Below are 27,627 nucleotides of genomic sequence, written 5' to 3'. Positions count from 1 at the left end.
TGTCACCTTCAGTAAATTACTCAGCCTTTCTACTCTGCCATTTCATCATTGTTTATAAAAATGACTCAAAATAGTACCTCCCTTATAGGGTTGCTTTAGGTTTTAAATGAAGACAGCATTTAGAACTTGAGAACAATTTTCACTGAATAAAAATTGGTTTTTGTTGTTGTTTCCATTATTAGCTGGAAAATAACAACCCTTTTCATTTGTTAGTCAATTTAAGTTATTCTACAATTTAATTTTTAAAGGTGTTGAATAACATTAATGCAGTGATTTTTAATAAAATAACTTGGTAATATATTGTTCTAAAAGTTCTATAATAACTTTTAGTTTTATCTAGCAACATAAAAAGAACAATTTCATATGAATAAAGATTTCTCTCATTTTTCCTTTTTTTTTTAGGCTGGAGTGCAGTGGTATGATCTCGGCTCACTGCAACCTCCGCCTCACGGGCTAAAGAGATTCTCCTGCCTCGGCCTCCTGAATAGCTGGGATTAGAGGCATGTGCCACTATGCATGGCTAATTTTTGTATTTTTAGTAGAGTTGATGTTTCCCCATGTTGGCCAGGCTGGTCTCGAACTCCTGACCTCCAAGTGATCCCTCTCACAAAGTGCTGGGATTACAGATGTGAGCCACAGCACCCGGCCGAGGATTTCTCTCCTTTATAACATATGATCAATCCCTTTTTATATAGTCTATAAAATAAATCTATATACTATTTCAATTGAAAATAAAGGAAAATGATGTGAAAAAAATCACCATGACACCCAGAAGCACAGGTTTATCATTATTACATAACTACAGAGCTTTTTTTTTTTTTTGTAACAAGGACAACTTAGACAATTTTCCTAAGCTGCCCCAGAAACCATATTTTCATGGCATGTCTTTTGGAATTTGCAATGGGGTTCAGGAGCTCAGAATGGCAAAAGAACAAGAAACCTGGCATAAAATGAAACTAGTGTTCAGAAACTCACCTTATCTCCTTCTTCTACCTGGCAGAGCTCCTCCTCAGTTGCAGGATTAAAGACAGGAAATTTCTTGCCACTCACTGAATCATGCCATTCATTGTTTATGAAGATCTGTAGAGATGAAGAGAAAATACATAAAAGGCACATAAATATGCAGCAAATTTTGGAAATTTTCATAAAGTTAAACTAAAGCATTTCACAATGCGTAAATGATGCGCATCTCTTCACCCCCCAAAAGTTTCTGGCTGTTTAAGACATTTTGTGTTCACATGCATACACATGTACTAAAATGAAGTACATCATGCTTTTAAGTTTAAGATATGCAGTCATTTCAACACTAGAAAATACATACTGGAGAAAACAATCTAGAAAACAATGCTTTTACCTGAAATGGCCATGAATTTGAGGCAAAAAGCAAAGGCTTTTGTGGGCTTGGTCTTTATTAATGATTGCTTCTATTTTCCACTTTAAATTCTGAACATCCTCATTTTGGGCTACTTGTGATTTGGAATTAAAAGAGACTATTTTCTAATCCTTTAATGTTTTAAAGCTAGAAAAAAAAAGAATTTCGCTAAAGTAAAGGATTTTAAAAGAGGTTCACTTAGAGAAAATTAGCTAGTCACATTGTTTCATTGGCTTTTTAAAAGCATATGGTTTTATTCTCCTTTTCGAAAGATTACCTGGTAATTTCATTGTCTTTGGACAAAATCAGGAACAAGATTTCTTAATGATAACTATGAGAAAGAGACATGCAACTAACGAAACAGTAAGCATTAAAAAATACGGAATTCTGTCTGTGTGTACTATAAAATAGAAATACTTAAAAGCGTCAGTATGTCATTTGAAACATCTCAGTTTCAACTTTCATATCACTGAATTTGCCTTTTCTTGAGGAGCCAGCTTTGACATTTCTTATTATTTGAAATATGAAAACAATCATAAATACAGTCTTGGATAGTATATAACTTTCTGTTAGACTTATGACAAGATGGACTAGTTTATTTGATTTTGAATCAGAGGTAGCTAACACAGGGAGTAAAGGAAGGTGACATATGTGCTGGATTATAACATATATCCTAATTCAGACATCCCTTCTTACTTGATATTTAAAGATAAGTTATTAATAGTTCAACCCCAAGGGAGAATATGATGAAACACTCCTCCAAGGTTTAAATTAGCTACTATGCTAAATGTAAATTACTTATTTATTAAAAATTCCCCAGAGATCACTAGCATAGCTTAAAATTCTATCAGGGTAATAAAATGTATATTACTATATATCCCTAAATGCCTGAATATAATTCATTCTCTATTCTGTGATTTATTATTTAGACAAAATATACTTCTCTGGTCTCCTTTTTACTTCCATTGGACAATTTGTCACTTTTTAAATAGTCACTTTTAAGTGTCTGCCTTCCATCAAGGACTGTGTACATTTTTCTTCGGTGTCCAACACAATCTCAGCCCTCAAGCAATTTCAGCCTCAGTAAAAAATTCTTGAATAACTTAATTGAATCAAAGATCTATAATCAATCAGCTACTCATGGATAAGATCTATAATATTCTGCAAATGAATACTCTATGACACTTGTGATTTCCTACAAAATGGGGAAGAGGATAAGCCGTCTCTTTTGCCCATTCATGCCAATATAATTTTCCATACAAGAAAACAGCATTATTTCCATACAAGAAAATTATCCTGTATAGTAGAAGCGCTCAAAGGAATTGCAGTGCTAGCCTGAAATTGATGGTAAAACACATGGGCATGCCTAAATAAAGGGAAAAGGGGCCCAAAGCTGTTCAGATGAAGAGACTAGATGTGCAAAAATACATATACGGGGGTATGAGAAAGATGGAAGAAGTATCAAGAAACCCTATCACATTACAGAAACAAGATTAATTGAATACAGATGAAGACCATAAAATTCATCATATTCTTTTTTGGTAAAAAACACTAGGCTCTTAGCTCAACTTGAGGAAACATAAATTCAGATGAAAGCTCTGATTTGCCCAATGTCTCTTGGAGTGAATCAACACTCTAGCTATCAGAAACACATTTTACAGAATCCCATAATTATTCTTAGAGTGTTTCCATTTATGCCCTTACAGCTTAGTCTCAGTATTTTTCTTCCCAAGGGATGGCTGGAAAAGAACTTAATCAACTTGTCCCAAACTCAGCTCACTGTCATGTCCAGCTTTATGCTGCTCTCACCCCAAAGTTCTAAAGCTTGCTCATGCACACTGTCTCCCAGTCCTCTCTCACACACACTTTCCATCTTCTGTTAATGACACAAAAAATCCCTAGGTACCCTTTTGTATCACTTTGTTCTATACAATTATAAAAAAAGCTTTTCCTGTTTTCTTTGCCCCCTACCTCTGCCTAATTAAATTTTAATTTCACCTTGTCATCATAATCTTCCTCAGATTCTGTCTACAGTCCTCCTCAGAATAGTTTAGTGATCATCTATTGTCAGACTGCTTAACATGCACTGGAGGTGGTTAACGATCTTGTCCCAACATGCTTTTCCAGTCTTTTGCTCTACCATTCCCTCAGTTTACCCTTTGTTCCAACCTCATTCTACTGCCTCAAACTCCATGCCGTTTTTTTTGCAGCATACTGCAAAAAACACACTGTTCTTTAGACTAGAGTTCCACTGTTTTCTTCTATTTTTACTTCAAAATCTAGCTTACTATGTCATCTCATGAAGATTTCACTAGTTGCTCCAGTTGAATTTAACCTCCTTTTTCTTCTTTCTAATATAACATATTAGTATCCTACTGATAAATTATTTACATTCTGCTTTGTGTTAATGTCAGATATCTACATATCAGCCCATGAAATTCCAAACAAAAAGCTAAAGATATTGCAATACCTGCAGTAGACTTTTAAATCAGTCTTTCAAAACCTGCATCAGATTTATTCACTTGCGAATTCTGCCTTCTCTCTGCCTAAAGATTGTATTACCGCCTTAGATTTTGTACCTCTAAACTAAGGGAACACAGATCTCATTCTGGCAGAGATCCAGAATTTCATACTTCTACAATTTAATTTCATTAAAAATGAAATAAAACAGCATACAGAATCAATTACATTTTGCTAGGCCTGTGGTCGGACTTTCTAGTTCTCGCCCGAGTCCTCTTATCCTTAGGTCTGTGATAATCTGTGGTTTCAAGTTCTCAATAACATGCTCTCAATGTATTATAGCTTATTTTACTCACTTTACATACTTTTTGGTAAAAGAATTATTACAATGGGTATGTACCATCTAGTGCCATGATCAAAATTTACATCTAAGCTGTACATAAAACTGCCACTTCAGATTAAAGCCAGTGAATGTTTTGTAAATGAGCATTAACCTGAAGTAATAACACACGTTTATCTGGCAGCCCTCAGGCAACTGAAGAGATCAGCTGTAGAGGACCCCAAATTACCAGCGCTGTTTTGCATTATTCAGTTTTAACCTTTAAGACAGGAGGACACCGTGAGCCCAACTTGTGTATGAACTTGTGCTGACATTTATATAATCATGATTAGTAACTTTTGTTTTATCAGAAAAGTGTTTGTCCAATAATGAGCAAATACTTGAGACATGGTCTGGCAGTTATTGTCGAAAAATGAGAGATGAATTAGCCATGGCCTCTGTTCTCAGGGGCTTATAATGTAAGAGGAGAATGTATTCATATCAAGAGCAGCCAGTACAGAATTAAAGGCTGTGGAGCAAAATGGCCAAACCAGTGGTGTTGTCAATAAATGGTGTAGAGGGGCATAGGCTGGAAGAATGCTTCTTTGAAGGATGGGACTGGATTGGTGGAAAGAAGGAAAAAAAAAAAGGAGTAAAGGGAGGGACAAATCTTTGGAGGTTTGTAATGCAGTAAACAGAGCAGCTCCCAACAGAATGGAGTTGCAGTGGACACAAGTCACAGATAAGGCCTGACATTGAAAATAAAGTCAATTTGTGGTAGATCCTGATCCCCAGAGAAAGAAGTTTAGGCTCTATTCTGGGTATAAAAAGGGAGAGAGACCAGATCAAATGGATGTTTAGAAATACTGATTTTAAAGTACCCCAAATGGATTTGAAGTAGACCAACCAGAGTCCCAGAAATTAGCCTTGAGAGTAATTTCATAATCCTATCATAAGCTCACAAGGTTTTGAAGGAGAGTGATGTAACAGTGCAGTCTACAAATTATGAATTATGCCATTCTCCCACAAACAGAGGCATTTCAGCATGAAAAGGGAACTTGGCATAGGTAATGTGATGACCTAGATTGTTAGAAGGCCAGGTATTGCCCAGCCTTTTTCTTCCCCTTAGCTACAGATAATTTATTCATAGGACCTACCTCAAATACCTTTTTTCTCTGTTTTAATTATAGGAGCTTTACATTTGGCATTTGCCTTCCAGCTAACTGTGTGACCAAATGTTTTTGTATAATCCCTGTTCCTATAGTTATATTTAATGGTTAGATGGAGAAGTCTAGGCTAATGAATGTTTGTTATATTAACTATAAAATTTACATTAGACTTGTTGAAATGTTCTATAATGGTGGCAATCTTATTTTCCATTGGTTGTTTGCCTTTAGCCAGCTTAGAGGAAAAGAGATGATACTATAAAAGTAAAATATTCTTGGGTTCCATGTAACCATTATTTATTAACTCATTTCCAATTATGAATTTTGGACTTAGGTTACTTTTGAATAATATATATGTAAAGTAGACTTCAACTTTCAGTTTGCAATGTTGACTGGAAATTATAAATGCCTATGCATACTCTTGGACTTCAAGTACTTTCTATATGGGGAAGCAATCAATAGAAATGTTGAGGCAACTCAGACATTGCTTTTTACACTTTAGATTTTAGATATGCCACATTTTAAGAAATGCATCATTTTACCTTTGATAAACAAGTAGCCATTTCCTGGATTCAATTGGTGTCCAAGAATTAGTCATAATTGTGGCAAAAAAAAATTGCCTTTCCAGAGTAAAAGTTATTATGTCTTAATGTATCCTGTATAAAGCTACAGCTCTAAATAAATAAGCATTTTTCTCAAAATATTTCTGGCTTGGACAAAGTTAGATTTGACTCGTGGGCAAAATAAAGCCCTGTTTGCCTTATCTGCTGATGTGAGATTTTGGAGCCTGTGGGCTAAAGTGGAGGGCCCCTGACTCCTTGCAAAAGATACTCAGAGTGCCTTAAATTAATATTATCTCGGCAGGGCAGCAACTGGGCCAGCAGCTCTAGACTCTGTAAGGGAAGCCAACACTTTCTTGGTGGGAGAGAGATTTTAACAGATCACATTTTCGATGCACAAAGAAATTCTTTTAAGATTTTTCAGAGGAGAGGGAGGGTGATGATAGTCCCCATTTAATGTCATCCATGTGAATTTGCAAACCTGAGAGCTGAGTCACAGCACAGGGTGCACGGGTGGTGGTGTGAACCTGTGGAGAGTGGTGTGTGCTGTAAATGTGTCAACCTTTTCTCAGCTTAGGAACCTACCAAAGTACTAAAAGACTGCTGGCAGTCAGGGAGAATGAGATCGGGGATGAATAATGAGGAGGAGAGACTGAACAAGGTGGAGTGTTAAACATTTAAAAGAATCAAAGCTAGATCTCTGGCAACTGCTTTGCACCCTAACCCCGAGGCAGGAAAGCAAAACATTGAGACTCAAAGTTAGAGAATGTAAAAGGAAATTAAGGAGGAAATAACAAAGGGGAGGAAAATTTTTAACTGCCGTCAAAGGAATGAAAACAAAATGAGAGAATGACCAAAACAAAAAATAGGAGAAATAAAATTTTCCTTTCATTTGTTTTAAATTATAGTCTGACTTTAGTAACATGAGTATATACTCTTTCTTCTTGTTGTTTGCAAAACCCCTTCAGCCTTTTCAATTGTGTCAGGGCAAGAGAAAAGATGACATGGCATTTGTTTTGAGCGACATCATCACTGTGTTCTACAGATGACAATACTTGTCAGCAACTTCTGTACATCATATACTTTCTGTTTCAAAGAGTTAAGATGTAGAAGTGACAGAAAGTTCTGCCCATTTTTAGCAGTATCAAGACCCAGTAATACAATTGCTTTCATGTAAGCCCTTTTTCTTCTAAAAGAATGCCAAATATAAAGCATAATTCAGTAGTTATTTGTATGCCTTTGACATCTAAAAAAGTATTGATAGAGCAGTGGAAATAGTGAGTGGAAATGGGACCTGGGTTGGGGCAGGGAAGGGTTCAGGCAAAGTTTTCAGAGATGTGAGATTTGTGCAAACTCTTCAGAGAACAAATTTCCATTAGCAATTCAAACATTACAGTCAATCAGGTAGAGATAATATCATAAAACCAAATACTAGCAACACTTCACATCCTTCTCAAGCAATACTTCTACATTTGTGGAAACTTTTGCTATATACATCTATACACACACACTCACCCAAAACACGTCAGCGTCAGGAAAACCAATATTACAGAAATTTACTTTTCTGATTTATTAGATTTTAAGCAAGGGTTTGTGAAGGAATCCTTGCTCAAATTCTTTTGAACATGGTTCTATATTGTCACTTACACTTGGTAAACATATAATGTATCCCTTGGCTATAGTTATAATAGTATCACGATAAATCAAACCAAACTGCACCCCAACCACCACCATCCCAAGCCAGATAATTGCTATTTTCAGATATCTCCATTTAATGTCTGTATTTCTGAGATTTATTTTATGCTGATTTGCAACATATCGTCCTATAGATTATCCAAGCCATTTCAGAGTCATTACCTTTACTTTGGGTTGGTCTTCAAATGAGTTATTTTTCATATTCTCTAAGAGTGTTTCCCTAATTCTGGCAAGTATGTAGTGACAAATTCAATAGGTTAAAGTCCCAGTTAAAAAGTTATATAAAGGGTTGTACTGAGAGTCCTTATGAAATGGGGACAATACCCTCTCTTAGGACATGTGTTCTTTACTTTAGAATTGTTCATTCCGTTTTCTTACAGTCAGGCAGGTGCCAGAAAACAGAACAACCGGCCAAGACAGCAGTCCTCAGAGATGAGCTAGGATACTGCATTCTAAATATTAGTAAATGATTATCTACCACCATTAAAATCAATGATTGGTTTTGTCAGTGGTTTGAGGCCATGATCCTGTTTCTGCTTAGCTCTGGCACTTTCTGAAAGGAAGGTTTCTGATGTGGCTGAGCGTGAGTTTCTGGGAGCAACTGGAAGCTCTCTCCTGAAGTTACTGGAAGGTCATTGCTGCGTTGAAGTTATAAGGCTCACTCACTTAAAACTTTTAGACCCTTGCTATTGGTCAACAGACATTTTGGTAGCATCAGCAAAAGCTGAAAGACTGTTAAGAATACAGAATCTCAGACTTCAGCCCAGATCTATTCTTTCAATCAGAGTAAGGAACGAATGATAAAAATGCAGTGATAGGTGTGAAAGCAGTTGTTAGGGCTAATTGGGAAAGGGGGATAATACCCTCTTCTCCTAGGATATGTGTTATTTACTTCAGATTTCTTTCTCGATTAGGTTTTCTTGAGTGAGATTCTAGTACTATTGGTTTTGATATTTAAGGAAAAAAGGATATCATGTGAGAAAGCATCAGATCCAAGATAAAAAGATTCAGAATCCAGTTTATTCTGCTTTTGCATTTTAAGAGCTATGTGACCTTAAGTCAGTCAAGATCTCTGAGCTCAGGCTCCTCAGTTTTGAAATGGGACTCTGCTAACATCTTTCCTAGCTCTTCCCAGTGGTTAACGATGAGCCTCAAATGAGAAAAAGATATGAAATCAGTTTTGAACTGTGATAAGCAATATAAATATAACTTACATTGACAACAGAATGATATAATTCTAGGAGTCATCTTGGGAAAGAGAATCAGGGAAAGGACCAAGTAGTTAATAAGTGCCAGCCACGTTCCACAGATTACCTCACTGCATTCTCACAGCCACTTCCCAAGGTAGTCATTCTCCTTCCCAGTTCACAGAGGAACTGAAGCTCCAGGGGATGAGAAGCTTGGCCAAGGTCATATAATTAAATACATAGAACAGCTGGAAATTGAAGCCAGGTTTAGCTTGTTCTATCACTGCACCTTGCAGCCAATCAGCTATTTTTTCACCTGCTTCCAAGCCCAAAGCAAACAAAATATTGCTTCAGTTAGAAGGAAGTTAAAAACATTTCCCAAGTGAAAGCAGCATCACAGCACAATCAGCTTTGCCTTGAACATAAGTCCTTTCCTGTTTTAAGCACCTCTCAGTGATTTCCCTCAAAATCTGCCAGCCAATCTGGCCCCAGCCTGTATTTCAGTTTCATCTCATCCATTCTCTCCCTTATTCCCTTTACTCCAGCCAGATTAGCCTTTGGACAGTTCTTTGAGCATAACACACTCTTGTCCTTAGGGTCTTTGTATGTGGTATGACCTCCAGATCTTTGTTCTTCCCGAGTCTTGGCCACCTTATTCTCTACATCCCTCAGGCTTACCTTTAAAGCACCTTTCTTAAAGACTCTCGTCCTAAAAAATCCTCATCAAAAGCTCTTCTCCTCATATTCTTTCAGCTTTCAGTTATTTTGCTTTAAACACTTATCATAATTTCTGATTAAAGCATTCTTATTTTCTGCCCCACACTATTCCACACACCTTCCAGGAATAGAAGCTCCATGAGACATGAACCATATTAGCTCTCTTAGATCATGAGAACTAGCATAGGGCACTCGTTCAAGGCCTTGTTAAATAAGAGGAAGGGAAATATGGTAGAAAAGAAAAGCAAAAGGGAGAAACAAGCAAAGGGGGCAAAGGAGGTATTTGGAAGTTCATGTAGCTGAATTTGTTTGTTGTAAGAATTTAAAGAGATAATCATGGGGGAAAAAAAGCACTTCAAATCATGCCTGGAACATATTATTCAATGATTCATAACTCTTCTCCATTGAAAATATCTCTTTAACCCAGAAGGTTTAAGCAAACCAGCAATCTAGGAAAGCAATCTCCTACTCTAACCAAAAATGGATTCCATAGGAGTTGAAGAAATGTAGTTCACAGAGACATTTCACATCCACATCAAAGTCCTCTGCCTCATAGCCTCTCCCAGCCCAAACGTCACATTTTCAATCAAAGCAGAAAACCTATTTCCTTCCAATTTTCCCTATTGTTCTCTTTTTCTAAGTTGGCTGCAAACTTTCTCCTGTTGGCCTGGGAGCAGCTGAACAGCAGCTGGAAAGGCCATGGTAATCAGCAATGGGCAAACGAAAGTCAGGATAAAGAAGGATACAAGAGGATTCTGGCAAGTCAGTGTCCCAGAGTAGTGGAATTGACCTTAGACAAGTCACTTGCTAGCGTGATAGCTCAAACTGCCAGCACTGGCAGTGTAGCTTTGTCACTTACTTGCTGTGTAACTTTAGTAAGTCACGTAGCTGCTCTGTTCCTCAGTTCCCTCAACTGTGAAACAGGAATAGTAACCTCCTCATAGGGTTATTATGAGGATTAAATAAAATCATTGTCAAGAACTTAAACAGTCATGGCAGAGTAAGCACAATAAATTTTACCCATAGTTATTTATTTTGTGTGTGTGTGTGTGTATGTATGTATGTATGTGTAAAATGTCATTAGCCGATAAAGATCTTTTGTAGCATGAACAAACTATGGTTTAATGAGTTAAGCTTACTAATTAAGTTAAACATTTTGGGGTTTGAATTCTGTCTGAGAATGCTTGTCTTCTTGAATTTCCTATTTCCTTTTTATTAAAAAAAAGAAAAAGGAAAAAAAAAGGTAAAACAACAGTATTGAGAAGGGAGAATGGCAAACAAAGTTACCAAATCCTGTAAGAGAAAATTTTTGATCCCTGAAATCTTGGAAAACCCTTGGAACTTCACTCTGATGCAATCTTTGTCAGATGGGACATGACTGTAAGAAAAAGAGTGACAGAAAAGCTAGGAGAAGACATGAGGAATGCTTGTGGGAAACAGGTCTAGGAAAGGTTGGGTAAAAAAGAAAATTCTGGAAACACTGGAAAGGATTCAGAAAAATAGGACTAGGATCACTAACGTTAAATCATTTCCCATGTGCCAGGCATTATTTCAAGGGCTTTTTATGCATTAAGTTTATTTAATACTTTCATCCACCTTAGAAAATAGGTGCCTTTATCGTCCTCATTTTAAACATAAGAAAACCGAGGCAGAGAGGTAATGTAGCTTGCCCAATGACCACATAACTTTCAAAGGAGCTCTTCATTTAAAGGCTAAATACAATGGAAAATGTGGTGTTAATTTAGAGTTGGAAAGAGGAGTAATGAGGATAAGGATGGGATATGAGTTCATATTAGTGAATTTATAAGGATGTTTTTGGAGGTTTTAAATTCCGAAAGCTTTTGTATAATTTTAGAAAGCATTTCTTAAACTCTAATCTCTCTTTAATCTACCCCAACAAAGAAATAATCAGACTGTACTAGAAAAAAGTCATAAAAAGATATGCATCAATAAATTCTTTTGTTTGGGTGGAAAGCAGTCCGAAGCTTGAGAGCATGTAGCTTTTCTATCGTAGTTGTAATTTTTTTTTTTTTTTTGTTACTCAACCCTCTCTGTTCTCTCCAACTTGTCCTAACAACCAATATACTTCTAGCTATAATAATAATAATAATAATAATAATAATAAAAAGGACAGAAAAATAACACAAGACTTTAGGGGCTGGTAATAGAAGATAATTCCTCACACACTATAAACTCCTTGCTTACTTGGTTTGTAACCAGGGAACTTATTATAGTTAATAACCATCATTTTTTTTTTTTTAACTCCTCTTGCAAGTGCAAATTCAATCCAATTCTTCACTGGGACATAGTAAAAAAAATGCAAAGGCATTTGAAAAAGCTCACCCATTTAGATTTAATTACATACATAACTGGTGTCCTCCCAAGTGTGAAAATGCTATAACCAATAAATCAAACAATAAAATCCTATCTGAGCAGAACAGATTTATATAGAAGATGCATGAGAAATCAAAATTCACTGACTTGTTTGGGGTATTTTTACCCAGAAAAATTCTTAAACACAGAGCAAAACGACTGCTCTTTGAGTCTTGCCTTCTTTTGGACACTTAGGTCAGTCATTTTCCCTAGAGGGGAGTTGTTGCACAGTGACTTCGAAGTGAATAGGTTTCAATCTCAAAATCATCTCTCTGTGTTAGGGGATCATTAGGTCTGTGCTTGTATGTTAGATTTTGAGGACCATCTCATTTGTCTAGTACTGCTTCTTACATGCTTAGTTAATGATGACTAAGTGAAGCTTAATTCAGCAGGAAGGTTATTTACATTAGAGCTTCCTTGAAATACACACACAAGGAAGGCTTTGCAAACTTCTGCAAAGCCAAAGGAGTGGGGAGACAGGGGCATCCAGACTACTAAAATATCCTCCTAGGTAATATCATTAAAAAAACAAATCCCATTAATTATAGTAATAGAATAATCTAAGCATTGCCAGCAATTTTGAGCTGCATGAAGTGTATTTTTAAATGTACGTACTTTCAATGGAAATTTCTTGTGACTGACAAACTTGGAATAAGAAAATGAGGGAGACTGGACTCTTGCAATCTTTTGGGCATACCTTTGCCAAATGTAAATTGTTTGAGGGTATGGATTTACTGCATTTTTCATGCTACCATTTGTAGTCAAATTAAATGGAAAAATCTTTCCCCTTTAATAAAACCTCGTGATAACAATACCTTAAAATACACTTCATAGCTGCTGGTCAACCATGTTAAAGGCACAATCTCATCTCTGCTGCTACTTTCCTGAGGAAAAGAGCCAATCAGCTGAGCAACTTCCTCATTCGTTGTGCTTTATGAAAATGAAAATGCAACAGACTTTAGGATTTCAAAGCCATCCATGGTTCCAAGTAAGGAAATAAATGTATACCAGCGGAGACTTTTACTTTATCATTAAATTAGAATGCCCTTTGTTTTTCTGTTGGCTCATTCAGACAGCAAAATGGCTCTCCCTTGAGTTGCAGGAGTTAATTTCTTACCATACTTTCTGCATCACACCGTAAAGATAACTTGAAGGAATTTTGGTTAGACTGTGTTTTATTCATTTGTTTGTTTTGGAGTTCTAGGATCTGACAGGAAAGCAGTGTGAAACACGCAAAGTTCAGAGTTACTCTCAGAACGACTCAAGCAGGATCCATTTCCTAGTTCCCCCCAGCTGCGGATTTTAAAGTCTGGATCTAGCTCCTGCTCTTGTTTCTCTAAGTATTTATCAGTTAACAATTACACATCTGCTCCAATGGCAACAAACTTGGCCGAAGAAATAATGCTTTTCTCCCCTCCCCGCAATATGCAAAATAATGCAAGTCCATCTGAAGATTTTTGAACCCAATTATCAGACTTAAGTCCCCTTATTTTAACACTCATTTTATTAAACATACTGGAAAGTTATGTTATTTCAGTATGCTCTCTTTCTCTTTGTTTGCTTTCTATTGTTCCCACTCATTTGGTTCTTTCCAGTAAGCTTCTCTAGAGAGTATTTTGCTATCTTATCATACAGGCCGGCTATAGTGAAGTTAATAGAACTGCTTAGTAAAGTCCTCTGAATCCTGGTATAAGAATCCTTTCACACAGAAGAGAATTCCTTTCACTTGGAAATATTTTAAGAAATAAATTTATGAAAGATAGTCTGATACGATTTAGATCATATTTGATCAGGACACTAAACTGAGACCTGTATTTTGCATGCCTTTTATTTTTATATTTGCAAAGGGCTCTTTACATAAGTTTACTTAAATTGACCTTTAATGTTTTACATAAATGTAGTTTTTGCACACCCAAGTTAAAGCAGAAAATAGAAGTTTTACTCACCTTAGTATATTGAATCTTCAAATCGGTAGGTAGGACAGGTAAGTCTGGCTTGCCTGAGGATGACATTTCTGATTCGGCTCCTGGAACACAGGTGACTGGCTCAGCAATTTGGTTCTGATAGAGCACTTGGCTTTATTTGTTCCTTTTTTATCTGCACGGGCTAAAGTTTATTTGCATACTCGGATACGATTGGATGAACAAACTCAGAGCAAAAAAAAGAAAACGACACTACTTATTTGTAACACCTAGGGCAGGAAGCCTTTGACTTTAAACTTAAATCCTTAAGAAACCAGTGCTCCAGCATCGAAGTTGCACCTGGAGACAGTGCACTATTTGCAGATGAATTAATTTACAAAGCCGAAACCTGTGATTAAGTGTATGCAGCAGCTGCTCTGGCCACTAAGGCCAGTTATTATTTTTTTGACTTTTCATGCTTTTTAATGCTACTATGTAACTTTCTGTTCTCTGACAGACTTGGAAACAGAGAATTTGAGGATTGAAAAGAGTCTAAAAGGGCACTTGCTCTCAGTAGAAGCTGGTGAGGAGAGAACCCTGGCCAAGTGTCTTCAGGACAAGGCTTTCAGGAAATCAGTCCATCTCCCAGAAAATCGGGGGTGCTGTCTGGGGAAGAAAGGCCCTTTATCTACACTCTACCCTAAGTTAGTTTTAAAATATCCTAACAGTCACGTGTATTTTCAGTGCTGGGTAAGTCGACCTACTGTGATCTCAGAAGCCCTAAATTATCTTTATTTTCTATATGCGAACAGAAAAGCCAGCAGGACTTTTAGGGAATTCGGAACACACTGTCACACACAATCACAGTTAGAAATATGGCAATATCATCTATTAAAACTCATTTAAAATGAAAGTAATCCTGGTTTTGGAAGTTGTCTGTATTTATCAAGAGGCAGTGTACAAAGACTAAATTTAAGCAGGGCTTCCAAACAATTCAAGTTCTTAAATTAATGTTTAGCTGAAGGACAATTTTTTAAACAGCGTTACTCCCATTTTAAGTACAGTACTTTATTGTATTGTAGCTCTAGCAAACGTTACAATAGGAACAAGATAAAATACTTTGGATGCTCTGATTATGAGGAATTAACCAATTTTTTTTTCCTAGTGAAACTTGCCAATTCCCCTGAATATGGGACTTACATAGGGAAACTAACAATTTCTGAATTGTTTACCCAAATCACATGCAACACTTGTTTCCGTTTCTACCCTCATTTCATATCCCCATTTTAGAGACATAGAGAGGGTGAGTAGCTTAGTTATGCTCACAGATCTATTAGTGCAGAACCAGAATTTCATTTCAGGCCAGTCTGACTTCCAAACCTGGGCTCTTATTTCTGTTTATTATTTCTGCCCTCTTCTCCACAAGAGAACTCCTACATGGGTTCAAGCATCAACTGCTTTGGTTTTCTCAGTGAATAGTCACCCTTACAGGCATTTAAACATAACTTTGTATTCATCTAAGACAAGGGTTTGCAAACTTTTTCTGTAAATATTTTCAGCCTCTGGGCTGGATGGTTTCTGATATAATTTACTTGACTCTGCTTAAAAGAAACTCTAGATGATAGGTAAATTAATGGGTGTAGTTGTTTTCCTGTAGAACTTTATTTAAAAAGATGGGAGGCAGGCCAGATTTGGTGCATGGGCCAACTCCCTAGATTCTAAGGCAATATCATTCCCAATGCCTTTGACTCCCCCGTGTCTCATGCTTGAAGACCAGATAGAAACTTCTGTGTTCTTTCAACATTTCTCTTTCTATTTCTTTCTTTTTGGAAAGTCTAATTGTTTTCTCTCTCAAAAATGTGTTTTCAGTTAAATGCACAATTACACAACAGCTGTTACATAACTTGAGCGTGGCGCTCTGGCCATGCCCAAACAGCTGTGTTTTGCTGCTTTCTTCTCCCAGTCACAGTTGTTTGTGGATTCAAATACTGGTTTATTTGATGTCCAGGCGATGAAAGCTTAAGGCTTCATAACATAGTTGGCTTGTCATCTCACTTCTTATATGATCATTCTCAATTGTATTTTATTGGATGATTATGTAAGAACAGTCCCTTTATACCAGGCATTCCTGAATGTAGGCAAAAGGAGTTGCTTTGGAGACAGGTTACCACACCTGCCCATTTAATTTCAGCAAATATTTACTAAGTATCATTTACGCATCCATAATTCTTCAGCCCTAACTTCACTTAGGCAGATCTTTTCTGCCTAGAAACCACAGGGCCTGAGACCTCTATTTTTGAGGTAAGCATTATCCTGCCCTGAGAGCTTATTTTGTAGAACAGCATAGTTCTGGGAATGGCTGCATATAAGGAAAAGATTTCATCAGACTACTATCGCTTACAGAGGAAATAATGGCTTTTGTGAGAACCTAGGGACCAAGGTTGCACATTTTAGGACTGGACCCAGGATTGTACAATTTTATGGTATGCCAGGACTATGCAGCAGAGGAGGAGCTGGTCCTTTAACTTGAGAGTGATCGAAAAGGATGTTTAATCTTCTTTTTCCTCCTTATGAACAAACTAAATCACACACACACACACAGTCATGCACGCACATACAGAGAGAGAAGCAAGAAACGTAAGAGGAAAGTTTATTCATCTCTTGAATTTGACTTCTCCAGCCATTTGTGAAAGCTTTCATGATACCAAGAAACATATAGATTATGACTTCAACCATTCTTGAAACTACTCTTTCATTTTACAACAAACATCTCCAGAACTCCGTCCAATCCTTAGTTCCTGAAAAGATAAAAGGAACCTAATCTGCCACCCAGTACTTAAAAAAAAATGTTGAAAAAAGTCATATGATGAATTAAAAATAGCTTCTGCAATGGACTGAATGTTTTCTGTTCAGTCACAATGCACATGTTGAAATCCTAACCCCCAATGTGATGGTATGAGATGGAGCCTTTGGGAGGTGTATTAGTCCATTCCCATGCTACTAATAAAGACATACCTGAGACTAGGTAACTTATAAAGGAAAGAGGTTTAATTGACTCACAGTTCAGCATGGCTGCGAAGGCCTTAGGAAACTTACAATCATGGTGGAAGGGGAAGCAAACACATCCTTCTTCACATGGTGGCAGCAAGGAGAAGTGCTCAGCAAAAGGGGGAACCCCCCCGTATCAAACCATCAGATCTCATGAGAATTCATTTATTATCACGAGAACAGGATGAGGGTAACCCCCTCCATGATTAAATTACCTCTCACTGGATCCCTCCCATGACATGTGGGGATTATGGGAACTACAATTCAAGGTGAGATTTGGGTGGGGACACAGAGCCAAACCATATTAGGAGGTAATGAGGTTATGAGGGTAGGACCCTCATGAATGGGATCAGTGCTTTCATAAAAGGGACTCCAGAGAGATCTCTTGCTTTTTCTGCCATGTGAGGATGCAATGAGACATTGGCAGTCTGTAACCCAGAAGAGAGCTCTCACCAGAACTCAACTATGTTGGCACCTTAATTTCAGACTTCAAGCTTCCAGAACTGTAAGAAATCAATGCCCGTTGCTTATATGCCACTCAGTCTATGCCATTTTTGTTATAGCAGCCTCAATCAACTAAGACAGCTTCTTTTCATATTTCCTGATTTCAAGATCCTGGAACCATTCATTGAAGGTGAACCTCTCCTACTCCAGTTACATGACCACTCCTCTAACTATTCTCTGTTGCCTTAGCATGTCTGCATGTGTCTGCCTGTTGGTAAACCTAGCAAGAAATCTATCCCTATGCTTTTGATTACTACATTTTTATCAGATACCACATTGCTCTTATGCTTATTTGAGCTTTAATAATTTGGGAAAAGTGGATCTTGTACGTAGTGAGAGAGTCTGTACTTAGTTGGCAAGTTGATGTTAAAAAATGGAAGTGGAAGGTAGAATTCAAGTATACAAACATACGTATTTGTTGGCTAATTCCTGTTCACATGCCATTCTTCTCCAATTAGAAAAATTTCTTCACCTCTGATTTCTCCTGCTCCTTACATATCCTTTCATTGTTCTTCTCTTTGGCTTGTGTTATTGAGATAGGATAGACGACCCTCTTATCTGGTCTAACCAGGACACTAACTGATTAGTAAGGTCACTAAAAGAAACAGTACATTAAAGCCTCTGTAAGATAATTATTTGAGTTTAAATAGGTTTTTGCTAAACCTTATGGGTTGAGGCCATTTCTTGGAACTGGATTTGCTGCTTGGAATTTGAAATAATCTTGCATAAATAGTGCTCATAGTGTTTTGTCTACAGTTTCCAGTTTGTTTCCTTAATGTGTAGAAAGAAAGACATGAAAGACATCAATGAGTCAAACAAAATGTAGACTACTTTGAGATTTCTACAATTTTTTCTCTTTTTTTTTTTTAACAATTCTTATGCAGATTATCCAACCATGTGTTTAGAAATTTGATGATATTGTTTGTAATGTATTCAGTTTAGTTTTCATATAAATAACTTTTCTTACCACTCCTGCCCTGGCAATGAATCAATATTTGAAGTAAGATGCTTTGCTGCTGACTCTGAAGCTGTTGAAGGGGACCAGAAGACAAAGAATTAAAGAATAAAGCTCTATAAACTGGAAAACAGAAGACAATGAATTCTTTCCTAGAATCTCTGGAGCGAGCCTGACATATCCACTCCTTTGATATTGGCCAGTGAAACTGATTTCAGATCTCTGCCTTCTAAAAGTGTTGTTTTATACCATCAAGTTTATAATTGTTAAAGCAGCCATTGGAAACTAGTGCACTAATCAATAAAAGTTCAAGTTCATAGATGTCAAAATGTATATGTTGTCATTGACCATGCGCCAGTCATTCTTCGTGTCATTCAGGTTTATTGTTACTATCTAAATATTCTCATTTAAATAAAGGTAAGCTTTCTATCTGTACCTTACAATGAAAAACTCATCAGGTGTTTTATATATTTTATATGTATACACACACACACAGACACACACACACACACACACAGAGTAAAGATGGGAAAGACGTTTATTTGGCTCATGTTTCTATGGGCTGTACAAGCATGGCACCAGCATCTGTTCAGCTCCTGGTGAAGCCTCAGGAAGCTTTTACTCATGGCAGAAAGCAAAGGGGGAGCATATATGTCACATGAGAGACACGGAGCAAGAGAGAGGGGGAAACTGTCAGGCTCTTACATAACCAGCTATCCTATAAATTTATTACCATGGGGAGGGCACCAAGTCATTCACGAGGGATCCATCTGCATGACACAAACACCTCCCACTGGGTCCCACCTTCAGCACTGGAGGTCACGTTTCAACATAAGATTTGTAGAGGAAAAACATCCAAACTATGTTACTTTGCCCCAGGTCCCCCAAATCTGATGTTCTTCTCACATGGCAAAATACATCATTCTTTTCCAATAGTCCTCCAAAATCCTAGCTTGTTCCAGCATCAACTCAAAAGTTCAAAGTCTCAAGTCTCATCTGAGACTCAAGGCAAACTCCTTTTACCTGTGAGTCTATAAAATAAAAAACAAGTTATTTACTTCCAATATACAATGATAGTGCAGGCACTTGGTAAACATTCCCATTCCAAAAGGGAGAAATTGGCCAAAAGAAAGGGGCAACAGGACCCACACAAGTTCAAAATCCATCAGGGTAGTCATTAAACCTTAAAGCTCCAACTTAATCCTTGACTCCATGTTCTGCATTCTGGTGTGAGGAATGTGGTCCTGAGGCCTCTGGTAGTCCTGTCCCTGTGGCTTTGCTGAGCACAACCCACATGGCTGTTCGCAAGGGCTGGAGGTGAATGCCTGCAGCATTTCCAGGCTCAGAGTACAGGCTGCCGGTGGCGCTCCCAGTCTGGGCCTGGAGGGCAGTGGCCCCATTCCCACAGCTCCACTAGGCAATGCCTTGGTGAGGACTCTGTGTTTGGGGCTCTAGCCTCACACTTCCACTTAGCACTGCTCTAGTAGAAGTCCTCTGTGGCACTCTGCCCCTGCAGCAGGTTCCTGCCTGGGCACCAGTCTGAATACCTGCAGACTGCACATGACATGGAAGCTGCCAAGCCTTATGACTTTCATCCTCTGAAGCAGTGGCCAGAGCAGCGTCTATGGCCTTTTGAGCTAAGGCTAGAGCCAGAGACCTGGTATGGGGAGCAATGTCCCAAGGCTGTGCAGGGCAGCAGGGCTCTGAATCTGACCCCGAGAACCACTCTTCCTTCCTAAGCCTCTGGGTCAGTGACGGGAGGGCTTTGAAATGGCTTTGAGGCCTTTCTCTCATTGTCTTGAATATCAGCACCTGGCTCCCTTTTAGTTAAGCAAATCTTTCTAGCAAGTGGTTGTTCCTCCATTTGGTGGATTCGTCTCCCGAAAATGCTCTTTCCTTCTCTACCACATGTGCAGGCTGAAAATTTTCTGAATTTTTACACTCTGCTTTGCTTTTAATTTTAAGTTAAGACTTTAAGTTTTTCCTTTGCTCCCAAATCTGATCACACGTTGTTAGAAGCAGCCATGCCACATCTTAAGTGCTTTGCTGCTTAGAAATGTTTCCTGCCAGATTCTAAGTCATTACACTTAAGTTTAAACTTCTATAAATCCCTAGGGCATGGACACAATGCAGCCAGGTTCTTTGCTAGGGCATAACAAAGGTAACCTTTGCTCCAGTTTCCAATAAATTCCTTATTTCCGTCTGAGACCTCATCAGCTTGGTCTTCACTGTCCCTATTTCTATCACCATTTTGGTCACAATCACTTAACCAGTTTCCAAGAAGTTCCAAACTTTCTCTTGTCTTTCTGTCCTCTTCTGAGTACCCCCTCCTCAACAAATTCTTCGAATTTCCTCCTGTTACCCAGTTCCAAAGCTGCTCACATTTGTAAGTATCTTTATAGAAATACCTCACTCCTTGGTACCAATTTTTGATGTTAATCCATTTTATGTTGCTATAAAGAAATACCTGAAGCTAGATAAACTAAATACACTTTTTTTAAAGAGGTTTATTTGGCTGACAATTCTGCAGGCTGTACAAGCATGGCACCAGCATCTGCTCTGCTTCTGTTGAAGTCTCGGAAAGGTTTTACTCATGGCAGAAGGCAAAGAAGGAGCAAATATGTTATATGGTGAGAGAGGGAGAAAGAGATATGTCTTAAAACCCTTCCAGTTTTGGTTGCATTATAAATATTTATTACACTGTAAAAGTATTATGCAGTAAGTAATGATTTCTCTGAAAGCTATTGCTTTTTAAAGTAATTATTGTATTTGGAGAATACAAAACTTTTGGTTTGCATTTGCTTGCTTGAATTTGTTTTCACATTTTAGAGTTATACATACATATCCAGATCTATAACCACAATCCAAATTTATCTTCCAGGCCCTGGCTTTACATTTCAACTGCTTGTCAGATATCTAAGCTAAATGCCACACCTCATCATGTAGCTGGGTTTGCAAACCTCAGAGCCTGCATATTTGTTTTATGTGGACTGTGCAATGCTGTACAAATTAGAAACATTTAAAACCCCAGATTTTAACTTCTTCAACTGTCAGAAGACTTGCAGAATAGTTTTAGCCTGTCTGCTACCCATTAAAATCACCTGGGGAATTCAAAACAAACAAAAAATAAAAGATTCTGATTCTGTAAGAACAGTTTGAGCCCAGGTGTGTTTAAAGTGCCTTAGGTAATTCTAATGTGTGGTCAGCTGTCAGAACCATTGAGGCAGCTCTGGGTTCCATTTCCTCATAGTGGAACCATGAAGCTGAGTAGTAAAGGTTTCCAAAGTTGGAGCAACATCTACATCCACTGGAAACCTTTTAGAAATGCAGTGTCTGACCCCATCTTAGACCTACTGAATCAGAAACTCTGGGGTGGGGCCCAGCAATTTGTGGTGGAACAAACCCTCCAGGTGATTCTGATTCATGGTCAAGTTTGAGAATGACTGCACTCCAACATAGACCTCGATCTATCTCTGTTATTTATTCTAGTCTACTTTCACTTAGATTACTACCTAGTCCTTTATTTTATATTTTAAGACCACTAAAGGAACTCATTATCATTTTTGCAAACATAATCTTTTTCTTGAACTTCCTGTCTCTGATTAGAACAAAACAACACCAACCAAACTTCAGGCTTTGGCAGTTTCTTAACTTTTTTTTTTTCTGTTAAAATATTAATCTTATTTAATGAAACAAATTAACACTTTCAACTTCCCAGTGTCCTTATATTTTAGATTTAGATTTTAAAGAGCATATAGCTGGACTGTTTTAATCCAATCTGTCTTTATGTAATGTTTATGTTTAATATGCATTTAATGTGTATATATTTACTCCTTTCTTTATATCTATTGTAATAGATATAAATTTGTGCTTTCTTTTTGTCTTTAGATCAGTTAGGATTAAATTTGGCTGCCTCTGATGGAAAACCCAAAATAAATATTCAAGATGGAAATGGATTCTTCTCTCACATAAACAGATTGTAAGTAGGTTGTCTATGGCTGCCATGGTGTCAGAATGGAAAGACAGAAGCTGCTTCCAGTTCACTGCTCTAACATCCCTATGGTATGGCTCTTTACCTCCTGATAAGAGAAGACTGCTAGAACTCCAACTATTACATTTAAATTCCAGGATTCAGAGGAAAGTGACAAAGGTCTAGGGGTTCATCTACATTTTGAGGAGGTTTCCCTGAAGCTTGGAGCTCATTGACCTTAGCTTATTCTCGTATCCTAATACCTACCCATAAGGGTAAATAAAGATTGTAAACTTTCTCTAGGTAGCCTGGTTCATGGTTAAAAATCAGTGCTTGTAAGGGCTAATATCCAGAATTTACAAAGAACTTAAATTTACAAGAACAACCCCATCAAAAAGTGGGCGAAGAATATGAACAGACACTTCTCCAAAGAAGACATTTATGTGGCCAAGAAACATATGAAAGAAAGCTCATCATCACTGGTCATTAGAGGAATGCAAATCAAAACCACAATGAGATACCATCTCATGCCAGTTAGAACGGGGATCATTAAAAAGTCAGGAAACAACAGATGCTGGAGAGGATGTGGAGAAACAGGAACGCTTTTACACTGTTGGTGGGAGTGTAAATTAGTTCAACCATTGTGGAAGACAGTGTGGCGATTCCTCAAGGATCTAGAACCAGAAATATCATTTGACCCAGCAATCTCATTACTGAGTATATACCCAAAGGATTATAAATCATTCTACTATAAGGACATATTCATACATATGTTTATTGCAGCACTATTCACAATAGCAAAGACTTGGAACCAATCCAAATGCCCATCAATGATAGATTAGATAAAGAAAATGTGGCACATATACACCATGGAATACTATGCATCCATAAAAAAGGATGAGTTCATGTCCTTTGCAGGGACAGGGATGAAGCTGGAAACCATCATTCTCAGCACACTAACACAGGAACAGAAAACCAGACACCGCATGTTCTCACTCATAAGTGGGAGATGAACAATGAGAACACATGGACACAGGGAGGGGGAACATCACACATTAGGGGCTATTAGGGGGTAGGGGGGCTAGGGGAGGGATAGCATTAGGAGAAATACCTAATGTAGATTATGGATTAATGGGTGCAGCAAACCACCATGGCATGTGTATACCTATATAACAAACCTGCACATTCTACACATGCATCCCAGAACTTAAAGTATACATATAAAAAAGAATTCAGTGCTTGTTTTATTAAAAATGGGGAGAATGACTATTGCAGAGGTAACTAGCAGTTTCTGCCCCATACTCTTCTTCTTGCCTATCTTCTGTTTTACTGATTATAATTTTTTTATTTCTGGCCAGGCGTGGTGGCTCATGCCTGTAATCCCAGCACTTTGGGAGGCCGAGGTGGGCAGATCACTTGAGGTCAGGGGTTTGAGACCAGACTGGCCAACATGGTGAAACTCCATCTCTATTAAAAATACAAAAGTTAGCCAGACGTGGGGGCACATGCCTGTAGTCCCAACTACTCAGGAGGCTGAGGCAGGAGAATCACTTGAACCTGGGAGGCAGAGGTTGCAGTGAGCTGAGATTGTGCCACTGCACTCCAGCCTGGGCGACAGAGGGAGACTCCATCTCAAATAAAAATAATATTAACAATAATAGTAATTTATTTATTCCTACTTTTTCACTTTTGTTCTTTTTGGGAAGAAATGCTTTTTGTAACCTAAAAATTGTAACAAACTTGCATGTAAATTTAATTGCCATTTTTTTCTTACAAAGAATTCAGGGATTTTTGAACACTCTCATTGTCCTATTCTACATGTTATAGTTATCTGTTATAAATTTTTGTTCCACCTTGATTTATAGCACCCCAATGAGTCATAATTATATGATTATTATTTTATTCACTCAATTCCTATTTTACTTTACTTGTTTATTAAATTTTCTTCACCTATTATTCATTATTTAATCTCAGTATTTCCTTCTTGGTTTTATTTCACTCTTTGGGAATCTGTAGAGGTTCACATTCTTGACCAGTCTTGTCAGGAGATTGTGAACTTTGCTAGTTTTTTTTTTTTTTTTTTTTTTTTGAGACAGAGTCTCGCTCTGTTGCCAGGCTGGAGTGCAGTGGCTGGATCTCAGCTCACTGCAAGCTCTGCCTTCCGGGTTCAAGCGATTCTTTTGCCTCAGCCTCCCAAGTAGCTGGGCCTACAGGCACATGCCACAACACCCAGGTAATTTTTGTATTTTTAGTAGAGATGTGGTTTCACCATGTTGGCCAGGATGGTCTCCATCTTCTGACCTTGAGATCCGCCTGCCTCGGCCTCCCAAAGTTTCTGGGATTACTGGCCTAGTTTTTCAAAGAATTTTGGGCTTTGTTGATCCTTTCTACTATATGTTTGTTTGTTTTTATTAATTTCTGTTCTTATTGTTTCCTTCATTCTATTTTCTTTACGTTATTTTGACATTCCTTCTCTAACTTCTTGATACTTAGATAATATAATTTTCCAGCTTTTCTTTTTTCTTCATTTAAAGCCCTAAATTTCCCCCTAAGCATTCCTTAGCAGCATCCATAAATTTCTGTATAGCATTTTCTCTTTTACTCAATTCAAAGTACTTTTTAACTCCCATTATGATCTTTTCCTTGATTCATGGGTTATTTTGATGTGCACTTTAAAATTTCTCTATTGGTTAGTAACAAACAACCTCAAAATCTTTGTAGCTTACAAGAGTAAGGCTGCTTTTTATGTGCTTACAAGTTTAGAATAAATAAATAAATACAACACAAATGTGACATATACATTCCATTTGTTTCTTCTTTAATTTTTCACAATCTTTTTTTTTCGGTATTTTTTATATTTAGTATAAGTGATAAACTTGACTTGGATCTTTCTAAGCTTTTCCAGACTTACTGAGGTATACTTGACAAATAAAAATTGTATATATTAAAGGTATACAGCTTTATAATTTGATATATTTATACATTGTAAAATGATTACTAGTACAAACTATCACATCAATCATCTCTCATAGTTATGATTACAATTCCTTGTTGTATTAGTTTGGAATTATATGTTATCTTTACTTTTTTTTGTGGTTATTCTACAAATTGCATGTATTTTTTAATTTATCAAAGACTAAAATTAATTAGTACTTTTACTCTTTTCCTCAGCAAATCCAAACACAATAGAACATTTTAAATTCTATTTACATCTCTCCCAACATATATCATTGCAACATCATTGTTGCTGGGTATTTACTTAAATGTTTGAATATATATTAATATTACTGGATATTCTTTTTTTTTTTTTTTTTTTTTGAGATGGAGTCTCGCTCTGTCACCCATCTATTTTTTACTCTAGATTTATTTCACCTTTTTTGGGGGTGAGAACACTTTAAATCCACTCTCAGCAGATTTCAAGTATGCAGTACAGTATTATCAACTATATTCACCATGCCGTACATTAGATTTCCAGAACTTATTCATCCATATAACTGAATATCCATACCCTTTGACCAACATATCCTCACGGCCCCCACTTCCCGCACCTGGTAACCAACACTTTTCTCTTTGCTTTTATGAGTTCCACTTTTTTAGATTCTGCATGTAAGTCAGGTCATGCATGTCGTTCTGTGTCTGTCTTATTTTACTTAGTGCAATGTCTTCGAGATTCATTTATGTTATTGCAAATGGCAGGATTTCCTTCCTCTTAAAGGCTGAATAATATTCTACTGTATATGCATCCCACATTGTGTTATTCATTCATCTATCCATGGATACTTAGGTTGTTTCCATAATTGGATCTTGTGAATAATGCTGCCGTAAATATGAGGGTGCAGATATCTCTTAATGATACTGATTTTAATTCCTTTGGATAAATAGTAAGTCCTCACTTAATGTCATTGATAGGTTCTTGAAACAGCAATTTTAGGAGGAATAGCATGTAACCAAACCCATTTTACCATAGACAAATTGATATAAAAAAGAGTTAAATGCCTATAGCATGTTTCTGGTCACAAAAACATCACCAAACTTCTGAGTAAGGACCAAAACACTTCTAATATTAAACATTGAAATAAATGTGAGCTATACATACATTTAAGAAAGATTAGTACAAACAAGATGATTATTTACCTGCTGATTCCATTTCAGGGTTGTGGGTCGCCAAGCCTATCAAGCAGCTCAGCACACCGGGTGGTAACTAATGTTGACCAGGGTGCCATCCCATTGCAGGGCAAACTCACACAAACACACCTATACTCTTGCAGGCTGGGACCACGTAGGCATGCCTGTTCACCTAACCTAACATGCACCGATGTGGGATGTGAGAAGAAACCAGAGCGCCCAGAGAAAGCCCACACAGACATGGGGAGAATCTGCAAACTCCTCACAGACAGTGGTCCCAGCTGGAAATCGATTTTTTTTTCCCCAGCAATGTTATAATGAAAAGATGTTTAACAAAGCAATGTTATTGGAGGACCTGCTCTATACCTAGAAGTGAGATTGCTGGATTATATACTAACTCTTAGTAACATTTTGTGGTTTTTACTGTGCATGTTTTGTACCTGATCTTTTGTCACATCTATTCCTAAGTACTTCAGTTTCCTATGCTCTTGTAAATGGCATTTTAAATTTCAATTTTCTATAGTTTGTTGCTAGTCTGTAAAATGCAATTGATTTTTGTATATCGATCTTATATCCTGAAACCTTGCCAAACCCACTTGTTACTCTTATTATCTTTTGTTTTCCTGGTAGATTTATTTAGATTTTCTACATACATAAACAAGTCATCTGCAAATAAAGACTATTTTACTTCTTCCTTTTCAATCCACGCCCCATTTCATTTATTTTTCTTGCCGGATCATGTTGTATAGAATATGCAGTAAAATGTTAAATAGAAGTAGTGAGAGGCAAATGTCCATCTTCTTTCTCATCATGGGACAACGTCTTAAATCTTCATTATAATGTTAGCTGTTGATCCGTCTTAGAGACCCTTTACCAGGTAGAAAATGTTCCTACTCTTAGTTTGCTGAGAGTTCTTTCATTTAAATCAGGAATGGATGGTGAATTTGCCAAATGCTTTTCCTTCATATATTGAGACAATCAAATGGTGAATTGTACTGACTGCTTTTTTTTTTTTTTTTTTTTTTTTTTTTTTTTTTTTTTTTGATGGAGTCTTCCTCTGTTGCCCAGGCTAGAGTACAGTAGCCTGATCTCTGCTCACTGTAGCCTCCACTTCCCAGGTTCAAGCAATTCTCCTGCCTCAGCCACCTGAGTAGCTGGGATTACAGGTGCCCACCACTGTATCAGGCTAATTTTTGTATTTTCACTAGAAATGGGGTTTCACCATGTTGGCCATGGTTGGCCAGGCTGGTCTCGAACTCCTGACCTGGAGTGATC

The 27,627-nt window shown here is 37.3% G+C and overlaps 1 protein-coding gene across 4 annotated transcripts in view; it reads right to left on the bottom strand.

Moving 5' to 3' along the window:
- The window catches only part of LOC105498675 (aldehyde dehydrogenase 1 family member A1), a 179,813-nt gene that overhangs the window by 45,058 nt on the left and 107,128 nt on the right, over positions 1–27,627 (bottom strand). For 2 of the 4 annotated variants that reach the window (XM_011770934.3, XM_011770935.3), the window contains exons 2-3: positions 13,796–13,875; positions 976–1,080 (exon numbers count right to left, since the gene is read on the bottom strand). In XM_011770934.3, the coding sequence (XP_011769236.1) occupies positions 976–1,080; positions 13,796–13,861 (171 nt within the window). In that variant the 5' untranslated portion in view covers positions 13,862–13,875. Of the gene's footprint in view, positions 1–975; positions 1,081–1,354; positions 1,378–13,795; positions 13,876–27,627 lie in introns of those variants that run through there. The other 2 variants (XM_011770937.2, XM_011770932.2) reach the window with 2 other exon arrangements.

This window comes from Macaca nemestrina, chromosome 14 (assembly GCF_043159975.1).
Source record: "Macaca nemestrina isolate mMacNem1 chromosome 14, mMacNem.hap1, whole genome shotgun sequence".
In the NCBI taxonomy this organism is placed as follows: Eukaryota; Metazoa; Chordata; class Mammalia; order Primates; family Cercopithecidae; genus Macaca; species Macaca nemestrina.
This window is presented reverse-complemented; position numbering and strand designations above follow the sequence as displayed.